The 14,414-nt window shown below is 38.0% G+C and overlaps 1 protein-coding gene across 3 annotated transcripts in view; it reads right to left on the bottom strand.

Annotated features, from left to right (window-relative positions):
- The window catches only part of TRIM24 (tripartite motif containing 24), a 90,714-nt gene that overhangs the window by 13,833 nt on the left and 62,467 nt on the right, over positions 1–14,414 (bottom strand). The window contains exons 8-11 of one of the 3 annotated variants that reach the window (XM_029233267.1): positions 12,114–12,231; positions 9,439–9,605; positions 4,301–4,474; positions 241–414 (exon numbers count right to left, since the gene is read on the bottom strand). In XM_029233267.1, the coding sequence (XP_029089100.1) occupies positions 241–414; positions 4,301–4,474; positions 9,439–9,605; positions 12,114–12,231 (633 nt within the window). Of the gene's footprint in view, positions 1–240; positions 415–4,300; positions 4,475–9,336; positions 9,606–12,113; positions 12,232–14,414 lie in introns of all 3 variants that reach the window. The other 2 variants (XM_029233266.1, XM_029233268.1) reach the window with 2 other exon arrangements.

Genomic DNA, 14,414 nt, shown 5'->3' with positions numbered 1-14,414 from the left:
CATAATCATTCATTTACAAACACTTTAACTCCAGTGCCCTGAAAGACATTCTGTAGTATGTTCAAGTGTTAATATTAATCTTTTTATTATTCCTGCTGTTACCATATTTCTAAAGGATAAAAACAACTTCTAAACACAAACGCACAGCCTATAATCCAACAAACCCATGCCTTTTACCAGATCCAAGTTCACTTAAAATTTTTGAAACAGATTCTTAGAATAAATTTTATGTATACTTACATCTGGAAGAGAAGGAAGATTATAGGGACCTCCCACGGGTGAGCTCAAATCAATCATAGGTGACCCAAAAGCCTTTCCATCGTATCCTGCTGCACTAGTAATGGTGGGACTGGAAGGAGTAGAGGACGTGCTGTTGGCAGCTGATGGGGTGGCCTGCCCACTGCTGACCTGCCACTGTGGTAGCAAGAAGGAAAGAAGAAAGGTTGTCTATCAGCAGGCCTGTAACATAAAATGTCCATCTAATCCCTGTTCCAGACACAAAACAAAGTAAAAGACACAGTCTGCTATTTGAATTCAACTGTAATTTTAATGGAAAGGGGAGAGGACACAAGTATATATAATTTTCATTAATCCTGTCCAAACGTAAAAAATAAAAAGAACTGATTTTTACCAGAAGACAACAGTTAGTATTCACAAGAAAACCACAGCACCCAATCTTGGAGAGCTTACACATATGGAAAAGAAATATAGACATGTACAAAGCAACTTCAAGGTAAAAATGGAGGGCTGAAAACATACATTTTCTTCTGTCCCTACCTGATACACCTGAAAGTAAAATGACAGTTAAGGGAATTTTTTTTTTGAAAAAGGCACTGACCCATAAAGACAAAGAAAACAGGGGAGAAGACAGAAATCACATTTTGGAAGCTGGAAGGCAAATGGACAAAAAGCAAATGAACTAGTCGTAGCCATTTGGATAAAGCTGAAATCTAAGCTGGCAGTGGGAAAAACAGAGAAGCAAATCAGCATATACTGTAGAACCCCTAAGAGCCTGAGAATTTGAAGCATAAGAGGTGAAACTGGGACTAAAACCAGGATGATCTGTTGAGAGTCTGTTTAAGAAGGATTAAATCTCACGTTCGTTTGCTACTTTACCTGTAGCTACCCCAAGATAATAAGGACCACCTCCACCTCTGCAAAAGAAGGCTGGAAATTAATTTTCTAGAATAGGTAAAACAGTCTTTGGGCTGACGAGCATCAGGCTCAGCTGAAGGCAGAAGTATTGCACTTGGGCTTCCCCAGTGGCACAGTGGTTAACAATCTGCCTGCCGATGCAGGGGACACGGGTTCGAGCCCTGGTCTGGGAAGATCCCACATGCCACGGAGCAACTAAGCCCGTGCGCCACAACTACTGAGCCTGCGCTCTAGAGCCCGTGAGCCACAACTACTGAGCCCACGTGCCACAACTACTGAAGCCCACGTGCCTAGAGCCCGTGCTCCGCAACAAGAGAAGCCACCAAAATGAGAAGCTGGCGCACCGCAAGGAAGAGTAGCCCCCACTCGCCACGGCTAGAGAAAGCCTGCGTGCAGCAACAAAGACCAAAAATAAATAGATAAATAATTTAATTAATTAAGAAAAAAAGAAGCATTGCACTGAAAATGACGAGTAAGAAACCATACAGACGCTGAATGCCGAGCTTCCTGCCCACTCTGCCTCCGGCCCGCTAATAATCTTCTTCCCCCAGCTGGCTTCAATGAGCAGCCAGGCCCTGCATTTCAGGCATGAAACAGAAAGATCTTTTGGGAATTGGACCACTACCTATGGACAGTGACCTTAGTAACTCTCCTAATAAACATGCCTAGCAAACCTCACGTAAGAGTGAAATTCAGCCATCAAACGTTAGCCCCACACCCTGGCTTTCAGGTTTTTTTTTCCCTAAACACCCATTTCTCATATACAAACAGGTACTTAAGCATCAATAAACATCTGAGGAAACTCTTTGTCATTTATGTTAGAGGCTGAAATAAACACATTAATAAAGGAACGCTACAGGGTATACAGAGATGAACCATGCTGCTATCTATACTTTACTTTGAAACCTATCAAAAAATGAGAAGGTTTGATTGACAGATGGATGGATAAATGGGTATATGGATAATAAGTGAGAAGGCAAATAGAGCAACCTGTCCCCTATACAACTCTTTCAACTTACTATGTTTGAAAATTTTTATAATAAAATATAGGGGGGAAAAAAGCCACTAAGAGGTATCTTAAGACTATGCAGGGGAAAAAACTCCCAAACTCAGTTTCATTTATATATGGACTACACAATATAGAGTGACAGTGATGGAAATATTCTAACTTTGAAAAATCTAATTTACATGCTCCACTGAAAAAACTAAGTAAAAAGCCCTGTGAATATGAATGTCATCTTTACCACCTACCCACCCCTCGTATCCATCCACCTGTCTGTGTCTCTCTCTCTTCCTCCTTCCCTCCCCAGAATAAGCAGTTACAGTTGATGTGTATCTTTCCAGGTTTTTTCTATATATATATGAGATTTAAAAAAAAAAACAAAACCACAAAATTGAAAATAACTCACAAAAAAATCCGACAAAGTTTTTTGCCGTGTAGTATACTTCGCAGATCATATATAGTTTACTGCCTTTTCTTAATAGCCAAAAAGCATTTCCACTGTACAAGTATACTATAATTTGTTAAGCTACTCTATCAATTAAAACAAATTCCCCATTATCTTTTATCCTAGCTCGTTCATTTATTCATTCATGTTTAGACTTTTGACCAGGAAACATTTTTAAAAACCTTCTTAGAGTGCATGTCTACCCATTAAAAATAATACATAGGGACTAGGTGAGGAAATATTTGAGTACCCAGAATGCTCCAGGTGCTTTTATATACACTAGCACTAAGTCTCAGCAAAACTCTGCAACGTACTCACTCACTCTACAGTGGGGGCAAAGGAGACTTTAAAGAGTACACTTGTACAAGGCCACAAAAGTATTAGGAAAATAAACAGAATTTAAGACCAAACTGCAGTCTCGTCCCTTTTCACCTCACCTCTAATGATGAAACAGAGATAGGTATAAATTTTATTGAAAATAATTAAAATATTATTTTAGAAAGTATTAATATTTTATCGAAACCAAACTAATTATAAACATATACACACACACACACTTAGTGTATGTACTTTTAGAATACTACTTTCAAATCATTTGATTAAAATGAATGTCACAGAATTATGGGAATAGCATCATATTCTTTATTTTGGTCTTGGCAAAAAAATTAAACTGAAATCAATCTACTAGTCCTAAGCTGGAAAGGCTTGACACAAGTACTTGGAGAAGACAAAGCACTGGGAGAACTTTTTAAAACAGTGTAATAGGGCTTCCCGGGTGGCGCAGTGGTTGGGAATCCGCCTGCCGATGCAGGGGACGCGGGTTTGAGTCCTGGTCTGGGAAGATCCCACATGCCATGGAGCAACAAAGCCTGTGCGCCACAACTACTGAGCCTGCACTCTAGAGCCCGTGAGCCACAACTACCGAAGCCCACGCACCTAGAGCCCGTGCTCCGCAACAGGAGAAGCCACTGCAATGAGAAGCCCACGCACCTCAGCGAAGAGTAGCCCCCGCTCACCACAGCTGGAGAAAGCCCGCGCGCAGCAACGAGGACCCAATGCAGCCAAAAATAAACAAATAAAATTTATAAAAAAAATAAAAAAAGTGTAATACCTAAAAAATATTTTTACCTGTAAACACTAAGAATATATATATAATATATATTATAAATTTATATAATACAAATATAAATTATAACTTAAACATTAAACCTTCTAAGAGTTAATATATAACCTTAAATATTAAACTTTATCAGATGTATACGTACTACATATTAAAACTGTGTGATACTAAGTTTGTGCCCAAGAAGTCTCCCTGAAACACTTTGAAGATTTGTTTATTGGTCTCTCTTTAAGTATGCAATCTGTATTTGTTAGAATAATTCTGTCTTAGGAAATTTAATGCACTCACCTAAAAGCTACACACATTAACATTGAAAAATTCATACCTATGACTCACCCTCCTTCACTTCTGTATAAGTGGCTTGATTTCTCTTGTTAATTACAAAGCATCAAGATCCTCTCTTAGCTTTGTCTCTCTCTATAGGGCAGTCTGTAATAAACTTTGTAATCCACATTTATTTAAAAAAGGAAAAAGCTTACTCTTGCTCTTTATCACCATTGCTCTATCCATAAATTCAATGTGATTTGGAAGTAGAGAGAAGCAGAACAAGCAACTGTGGAGAAGTAAATATATATACCTGTTTTATGGCTTGTTGAGCCAGGAAAGCCATCTGCAGGGGGTTGGGCTTTATTGCTTGTCGTGGCGTACTCTGGTTTGGTGGATATCTTAGCTGTTGAGGATGAGGAGGAAGGACTGGTCCATTGGGTTTGGGGCTGTGATTCTGAAAATTTATCAAACGTGGAGGAGGTTGCTAGAAAAAAAGAAATTCAACCAACTCAGTGACAATCATCTCCTGAAAGACGAAGTATAAAGAACTCCATTTTATAACTTTTACAGAACGACAGCAATTCTGTCACAGATGAATCATTTATTAAAATTACAGTAAGGGTACGGGGGGAGGGGACAGCCTTCCAGAATGTGTATAAGCAATTTAAAGAAAAGAAGTTTTATTAGGAAAGACCCTTGGGAGAGGATTTTCCAGCTGCAAGTAGGTTAAACTAGGATTAGATCTAGGCCACACTGGGAAGTAGGGAAAATTTGTCGTTGGTATTCTTCTAAGTCCCTGATGATTATATTCTGTAAAGAATTGCCCTCTTCAATCTTCCTAAAACAATGTGATGGTAGAATAATTACTAACATTTACTGAGTAGTTATTACATGTCAGGTACTACTTTAAGTGCTTTACATGTGTTAACCCATTTAATCTTCACAATGATCCACTAAGGTAGGGATTACCTCTGTTTTACACAAAAGAGAACTGAGATATAGAGAATTTAAATAACTTGTCCAAGAGTAACAAAGATAGGAGGAATGGAGCTGAGATTTGAACTCAAGTCCTCTGGCTCCAAGCAGTAAAACATAAATAATGAACAGATGAATATTAATAACATTTAAAAATTAATGAATCGGATCTTATTGAGATCAAACTATGTGCCAGGCATTGTGACTGGCATTTTACATGTGTTATCTCATTATTACCCTCCCCTCATTTTACAAATTAGGACACTAAACATTAAAAAGCTGGGATAACTTGAAAAAAGTCACACAGCTCGTTAAAGGCAGCACTAAGGCTTTAATCCAAAACTAGTCTGCCATTTCATTACCCAAACAGGTTTTGGTGTTTAGCTGGGGGTTAAGGTACTAATTACGGCTTAGAGGATGAGTCTCTCTAAAAGAAAACAGATTTTGAAAGGACACCCTTCAAGGATAACACTGGTTGATTATAGGGCAGGGTAGGGGCTGGGAAGGCAAGCCTAGTTTGCTCAATAAATGCTAGCCCTAGAAATTGAGACCAGTGTTCTAGAAAAAGGTAACCGTATACGCCAGTCTCACCTTGACTACCCAATTCTCTCTAAGGCTGGCAACTTATTGCAAAGTAAATACTTACTTTCAGGCTATCTTAACTGCATATGAATAAGAACTTCTCAGAAAGGGAACTATTAACTCCCACATTCAAGGTGGGAAAAATAAATGTGAAATTTATAAAGGCTGAAATAGCAACATCTTAAACTTTGACACTGTGAAGGCAGACAGCCATAAAGTGTAGCTCTGCCCTCTTTTTGTTCTTTTCCTTCTCCCATTTTTGGAATTCATCTCCTTTCCTGGGTAAATTATTTCTCTTTCCCCTCTCTTGCAAATTAGTTGGCACTGGGTTCACCGTCAATAACTTTCAAGAGTGACCAGCAATTACAGACCCAATGAAAAGTAGATTTAGACACTATTTCAAGATCAAGGGAAATTCTTGAAATTCTATTCTTCTGGGTGAAGAACAGAAAAATATTACAGAAAACGAGAAAATGAAAACATCTTATAAAAGCGTAAGCCTGAAGCCATAGCAATTCTCTTTGATTCTTCTATTAAAGTTTTGTGACTTGAAGGGTTTTGTATCATAGAAACACAAACAGAAGAACTGGGGAATCATAGTGGAAAACTTCTAAGTTAATCAGAGAGACAATTTTTTAAAAAGGGGAAAAGCACCCAAAATGATCCTTAAGGGAGAACAGAAGTAGTTATAGAAGTCTTCTGCCTACCCCTGCCCTGAGATTTATATATTGATTCAGTCAAGAAACGACACTTGATGCCAGAGTACTGTACTCTGTGAAAAATCAGTGTGGGACTGGATGTCGACTCTCCCATCAAGGAATCCCAGTGTGGTAAGATGTAAGGTGATTTTTCTTTCCTCTCCCAAACTGTTATAGTTGATTGAGTTAATTTCTAAGAACCCTGTGACAGGAAAAGCAACTTGAAAGAATAAGACTAGCAGCTAGTTATAAGCATAGAAGAAATAGCAAAACCAGTGCTATTTTAATTAAATGGAATCAATTAATTTGCAAGAAGGAAAAAAGGGAGAGAATAGAGAAATAATTGAGAGCTTAAGCAAACTGACATATAATCATCACTATCCTCACCTTCACCGTAAATACTTTTATTATTACAGGTTTTCATTTTATTCTAGGTCAGTATAACCATGAAGCATAGCAGATGCCCTTCTAACATCCACCCACTGTTTAGGAAATTAATGTATACATATAAATGAGAGTTATCTCCAGAGCAGTAAATCTAGCCCGGGAGTGACAACCATTATGTATAAAATAACATACTTAGATCTAACAAACTTAGCCCTGTCCATTAGAGTATGATAGAGTATACTGTACACCGCTCAAAAACAGAGATGCATAATGTTTATCAAGTTTGTACCACTCAGTCATATAACTATGTATTCTAGCTCTGTATCACACAACTCTTTAATCATTCAGATTACACGGCTCATCTTCAGAGGAAGAAATAGGGAACTACTGTATAAGTGATTTTTAGAAGGAGGCCTTTAAATTGACCTGGCTCCTATTGGACAGATGTAGAGTATGATTTGAACACACCCACAAAGAGGCACACATACACCCTGCTTACAGACAGATATTTTCCCACATATATATGCAAATAAACTGTTAGAAAACTAAGAAAGCAGGTGGGTAGGGCAGTGTAAAAGTTTACAGATGAGGGGAAACTGATGAGTGAAAAATGTAGGAGTGGGTATTTGGTACGGAAGAGATAAAATGAGAGATGAGAGTACTGGAAGGAAGTTCGGGAGTCATTGAGAGGGGACAAAAAGAGAGGTGTGTGAGGTAATGGCCAAAAGATGAGAAAATGACTTTACAGTTGATCTTTGAACAACACAACATGGGTTTGAACTGTGCAGGTTCACCTAGACATGGATTTTTTTCAATAGTGAATACTTCAGTACCACACAATCCGTGGTTGGTTGAATCCTCAGATGCAGAACAGTGGATACAGAGGAACCACAGAGAGAGAGGGCCAACTATAAGTTATACATGGATTTTCAACTATGTGGAGGGTTAGCACTTCTAACCCCCGCATTGTTCAAGGGTCAAATGTATTGATAAGTGGGAAAATTAGGCTGCATAATAAAGATTGTACATTATATATATCATATAGCAGTAAATCCTAGAGAGAAATAATAAGATCAAAAGCAAATTTCTGAGATAAGCAGGCTAAAGGCTCGATCAAGGTCACTTCTGGTTTGTCACTGCTTATATAAAAAACTGTTTGAGAATGTGACCAAGTCACGGAGTATATATTAAAATGCCTCAGTTCTTCACTCCTTAGTGAAAAGGGAATTAATACAAATGATGGATTTACCTTATTTCAGGTTAAATATTAAATAAAAAATCACTGTAACATCTCTCGGACACTTAAGATAAATAATCATGCAAATGCTTAGTACTAGTCACTTAACAAGTAATTATTTTCTCTCTCTTTTCCTCTTCACATTTATCTTCAGAACAATTTGGGTGCTCTGCAGTCTACCTGCAATATGTCACCCTGCAGCCTGCAGAGGTAGTGACAAAATTATTCCTCAATTTTCTTAACAAAATCTCAACTCTGCCAGTTGCACTCCTGATATCGAAAGCGTACATGTCTTTTCCCATTGAACACTCACCAAACAAAGACCACTTAAATTGCTTGTTATTTACTTCCTTTTAAAACCTAGGTTAAAACAAAGTTCAAGAGGAATAATCAACTGGTCATACTAATATTCTCCTGGATTTGACATGCCTTCTTAATCAAATTACTAGACAGCCATAAACTTCAAATACATCACACCTCAGGCCTTCACAGAAGCAATTTAACAAAATCAGTATCTACATATGCCCACAACTTTTATTCAGGGTTGAAATAAGAGTCCTATGAAAATCATGTTTTGTAAAACTGCTACCAAAAAATGCTATTATGCCATTTAATTGCTTTTTCATAAAGAACCACATTATATATTCCTCTTAGTGCTAGAAAAATACTAGTAAAAAATTTCTCCTCTAATGGCATGTTCCTTTTAATCAAATAATATAGATATTATTCCTGTTTCTTTTTTTGTTTGGCTGACAAAAAGTTGAGCTAAGTCTTGCTCTCAAGCATGATGAGAACCCTTAGCCTAGCTCTGCATGCTTTGAGTATTCTTAACACTTATTAATCCCTCTGCCATTTCATTTGTCATTTACTGTAAATCAGTTCAAATTCTTCTGAGAAATAGGGAGTATAAATTAATAAATAAAAGTAACTGAAAATAACAGACAATTTGTATGGATTAAAATAAGAATGGTTCATGGAACATTTGCTCAGAAATAAAGTTTGAAAAAGGTAAACTTCTAACGAATCAAACCCTTGCCCTTTTCTATTTCATTTTGTCCTAGTTTCTAAGATGCAATGTGATTTTCTAAACACTGCATCCTTACAGAGAAGAGATAACCTAAAGTATTAGTCATCCTGAAGCACTAATATAAGAATTATGAATTACAGGTACACAACTTTTCCCATCAATCATATGCATTGGTTATTTAGGAATGGAATCATTTATCCTCTTATAATCTGAAGATGAAAGAGAGCAGATGAGAATAGGTGTCCCAATTAAATAAACCATTAATTTCTTTTTGAGAAGGGCTAAAATCTAGAGTTAAATCAGGGATCCTTAATGTGATAAATTTTTATAAATTCATGTATTTAAGTCAGGGATGAAAGATGCCTTGGTTATTTTAGGAGCTGCTGAATACAACTGTACTATAATTATCTAAGTTAGGACAGGCCTGCTTCCAAATTTACCTGATGAGAGATGGAAGGTTGCTGGATGGGCCCCTGCATTCTAGGGTTTGGTAAACCCACAGGTGCTGGCCTCCGTTGCACCTGTTGCCTCTGAGCCATTACCTGTTGCTGCATATGCTGGAGTCGTAATTGAGCTAGGCTGATCTGTGTTGGAAACTTGGATAACTGGTTTGAAGATAAACCACCTGGTGGCTGTGAATTCTGTTCCATGACAGGATTCTGCTTAGGCATTTGTGGTTGACTCTCTTTATCTTCGATTACTAAAGAACCTAATTAAAGAGAAAAGGTTAAGTTCTAAAGATTTTCTGGTAGTGAAATACCGTATTTTGTAGGGCTATTTTTACTGATCTTTAGAATTGCCAAGGAACTTCTTTTTCTCTCAGGAACCCTTTATACTCTTAAAAATAGAAACCCCAAAGAGCTTCTGTTTATGTAGGTTCTATCAATCAAAATTTATCATATTCGAAACTAAAAATGAGAATTAAAAACATTTTTCCTCACTAATTCATTTAAAAGTGACAACCCATAATAACACATTTTTATGAAAAAATACTTATTTTCAAAAAAATGTAGTGAAGAGTGGCGCTATTTTACATTTTCGAACATCTCTTTAAATGTCTGGCTTAATAGCTGAACTCTCATACCTGTTTCTGCATTATCTAATATATTGTTTAAATATATGAAGAAAATCCAGCCATACATGGATATGTACTTGGAAACAGGAGGCCTGTCATCACCTGAAGGAGCCTCAGACCCTACTTTGAGGACTGCTGTTGCATATCAAAACACAACAAGCAAACCTGACACTGGATCTAAAAACAATACCACAGTATTTCTGATTTAGTTATCTCTCAAGTTCTTTACACCTTCACAGAGTACACTGTTAGTTCTCTGATGGAGAATACTCTGCCTTATACCTATACTGTTAGAGTTTAAAGGTACCTCTAACAGGTGTGGTCCAAGCATAAGGCAAAGCTTGATTTCTTCAACAGCAGAGACTCAGTTAAATGTTTCTGATTTAATAAACATTTGTATCCTAAAAAATACAGTTATCATTCATTAAATACTTACTCTGTATTAGATACTGCGACAGTAGGTCTATGTATATTGTTAAAGTCCTCTGTACAGATAAGGGATTTAAGGTTCAGAGAGATTGAACAACTTACCCAAAGTCACAAAGACACTAACTGAATATTCATCCAAATCAACATTTTTCCCTTGCAGTCTTCTATAACATGTTTCTCAGAAGCCGTAAATAACCAAGTTTGGGAAACTTGTCTCCTTAGAAGATTTAAAATGTAAATCTCATTGTAAATGGCAATTTACAGAGCTGTATAGGACAGCTCCGAGAAGTCCTACAGTAAAGGATATTGTTTTACAAACTCCTCACAAACAGATGTTTTTGTTTTCGCTGTAGACTTATCTAAAACCATATCCATTTATGTGTATACAGTTACACATATTCTTAATTTTATTTATGTTTACATCATGTGGTCTATCTTTTAAATGATATGCTTACAAGTACATACAATTCTACATATGACTATTTGTGTGGATATATAACTGTGACAGGTTCTCTATATAGCTGCATGTATGGTGGAGGGTAGGAGATAGTTAACTTATATACACGCTTTGTATTAAGATGCTTCTTTTTAGTTACATAGGTGAGAGTGTGTATGATTCCAGTTGCTTGCTATGTATCAATCAATCAATAAATATGTGCTTCTAGACTGAGCTGCAGGAGTCAACTTATGACCTTTCCTTCAAAGGGTCACCTTATTACCATTCCTTCTATTCTTCCCATGTATGAATGAGGTTTGCGTAAGCCTATTTCTTCCTTTCCTGGTGTGTTCTGAGAGCACTGGCTCTCTCTCCAGCCGTTTCTTCCTTTCTTACCCAGAATCTAGCTTAGGGATTGAGAGAGCAACCATCTTTCAAGATTTTGAAACAAAGTCAATGAGCCCAAAAACTGTCATCAAAGGGAATACTGGTGGTTGATGAAGAATGTATATGGAATTCTTAAATTTCTGTTTCTATAGTCTCCCTGTGAGAAGTTAAGAAAGGAGGCAAAAACTGAAGACTTTTTCTACTAGCACATAATGTAGCAAGTACTGCCTGCAAGGATATTTGATGTTACCAAATGATACCATAATGATAGTCTCCCTTTGTGACAACTCAGTGCGCTCTAGTACTTAAAATTTGGGCACTTATCTGTACATATGGTACACTTCAGTTAGGAGGTTAAAAATTATATAATAATTACATAAAAGGCAAAAGAAAAAATGAGAAGTCTTCCCTAGCTAGATAAAGCAAATGAACCATTAGGTGCCTGATGACTGGCTCTCAAGAGTAAGTAAGCCAATATTTGTATGAGAAGTCCTGTTTTAACAGAAAACATTCTAAATATAAAAAATCCTATATTAATGGCAGTCACAAGTCAAGAGTTTTATCAACCATTCTGATAAGTATGTAATTAACAGTACAAGCAAGATTCTATGGGAAAGAAAAAAAAACCTCCTAAATCCAGAAATCTAGACACCCTGTGAGTCAATATAAAGGATGTTTCATATCATCCACATATTTACATGTGTGTTTATATTCATGCATGTGTCACGCATATACACATGCTAATGAAATACTAGTGAAAATTCCATGTATTTAAAACAAGATGATAAACACACTTCGGGGGTAGAAGGGAATACATTTTCAATAATCTCATAATCATTAAGAGTTCCAGAAACAAATGGCACTTTGAGAAAATGTACATAACAGCCTACCTAAATTGATAATATTTTGAGCCCAGAAACTAGGATCACAGTGAAATTGGATGGTATTGTTGGTCACTGGGGAAGCATCACACCTTGCTCGAAGGAGGTGCCGTAACCGGTATGTAATCTAGAAGAAAGCAGAGAGACAACTAAACATCAAAATCTTTATTAGCGGGCTTGCCTGGTAGCGCAGTTGCTGAGAGTCCGCCGGCCGATTGCAGGGGACACAGGTTCGTGCCCCGGTCCGGGAAGATCTCATATGCTGCGGAGCGGCTGGGCCCATGAGCCATGGCCGCTGAGCCTGCGCTCCGCAATGGGAGAGGCCACAACAGTGAGAGGCCCGCGTACCGCAAAAAAAAAAAAAAAAAAACACAAAAAAACCTTTATGAGGCAAGTAATTTATTAAGTTCCCAATAAATACACAAAAAATGGTTTCTGTATCATATATATGCTAACACAAAATAAGCAATCATATATATATATATATATATATGTTATAAAAAAGTGGACATACAACGCAGTTTTCCTTCCAAAACATGTTATTAGTTTTGAGGTACAACTCAGTTAGCTATACTGTTGAATACAAAAAACTAACTTTAACTATCTTAAAGTTAGTTTTTTGAATTATTTAAACTTCACAGAAGCACCAACGAAGTATTTGTAAAATAAAAAATTTTCACAAATTCTGCTCTTTTATTTATTTTACTTACTCTTTCAAAGAAGGATGCAGAATTGAGATTAGGCGGCTAATGAATTACAGAAAATACAAATTACTCTCTGCTCAGGAAACATAAGTACAGCTCATAACTAGGCCTACGAGTGGGATGGCTCTCCTTGCTCCTATGCTGTGAATCTCGGGTCATCACACCACCCCCCCCATCTCCTCCACACTGCAGTCCTCAGTGAATACTCAGTCACTCTCCCTCAGTCTTTTTTTTTTTTTTTTTTTTTTTTTGCTGTGTGGGGGCCTCTCACTGTTGTGGCCTCCCCGTTGTGGAGCACAGGCTCGGGATGCTCAGGCTCAGGGGCCATGGCTCACGAGCCCAGCCGCTCCGCGGCATGTGGGATCTTCCCGGACCGGGGCACGAACCCGTGTCCCCTGCATCGGCAGGTGGACTCTCAACCACTGCACCACCAGGGAAGCCCTCTCCCTCAGTCTTGAAGAGTTTAGCTCCTGGCTCACCATCACGAACGCCAACATTACTCCTGTCTTAATTCTTGATGACTTTATATCCAACTAGATGATCTTTCTTTCCAGCTTACTCCCTTCTAGTGCCCAGATACCAATAATCCTACAAACCCTAAAGGTCCTATAAACCTTTGCTCTTAAAATTTTCCCTGTCCTTCGACCTCATCTTACCAATACCCTTACCCTAGCCCTCAGTTTCTCCTTCCGACTCAAATCCCAGGGTTAATCCTCATAATCATTTCCTGGTATATACCCTCAACCCCTCTTTCTCTCACATGTCAAACTACACATACTCCCTTCCCTCTCCTCAACCTTTTCCCCAAACAACCACCAACTAACAACACTGGTTAAATCTAACTTTTGACTCACTATAATTGGACTGATAAAGGAACTGACCAAACTTCAAACACAGCCTGCTTACTTTAGGTAGGGCCCTAAGGTTGACGGGCCTCTGGTCCTTCATGTCCCTACTCTCCTAAATGACTATTTCAAACCTCCTTTCTCTTTTCAAATCTCCAGCACCTCCTCCCCCATTCTCCATCTCAGCTGATGGTCCTGATTACTGTTCACTGAAAAAACAGGAACAATCAGGGAACTTCCACAAACTTCCACCACCTACCAGTATTAGCGTTCCCTCCTATCACAATGGATTAACTGGCCACGCTTCTAGCTAAAGCCAATCCTTGCACTCGTGCAATAGTGCCCAACATCCTCTTGCCGACACAAAGACACTGCCCAGCAATTTTCTCCCCTCTCCTGTATCCATCAAGCTTTCCATTTTACTGCATCAGTCCCATTAACACATAAACATGTTTAACTTTTCCCAGCTAAAAACAGCACTCTTGGCTCCTTTTCTCCTGCCATCAACTGCTCTCTTTTCTGGCAAAACTCCCACTTTTCTGCTCTCTTTTCTGGCAAAACTCTTCAAAAGACCATCTATAATGTCCCCCGTTCCTCTCCTCCCATTCTTCCCTGAAACCATTCAGGCTTAGTAGCTTTTCACATAGGTGGTCACTTGGCCCTCAGGGAAGCATTTTCTTCTCTTGGCTTTGAACAAACTATGATCTCATGGTTTTCCCCTTATTTCACCAGCTGCTATATTTTAAGGCCGCTGAGAATAG

The sequence above is a fragment of the Monodon monoceros genome, unplaced genomic scaffold (assembly GCF_005190385.1).
Source record: "Monodon monoceros isolate NGI ecotype Baffin Bay Population unplaced genomic scaffold, NGI_Narwhal_1 Super_Scaffold_2, whole genome shotgun sequence".
Taxonomy (NCBI): domain Eukaryota; kingdom Metazoa; phylum Chordata; class Mammalia; order Artiodactyla; family Monodontidae; genus Monodon; species Monodon monoceros.
The sequence above is the reverse complement of the archived record's forward strand: the minus strand, read 5'-3'. Positions and strand labels throughout refer to the sequence as shown.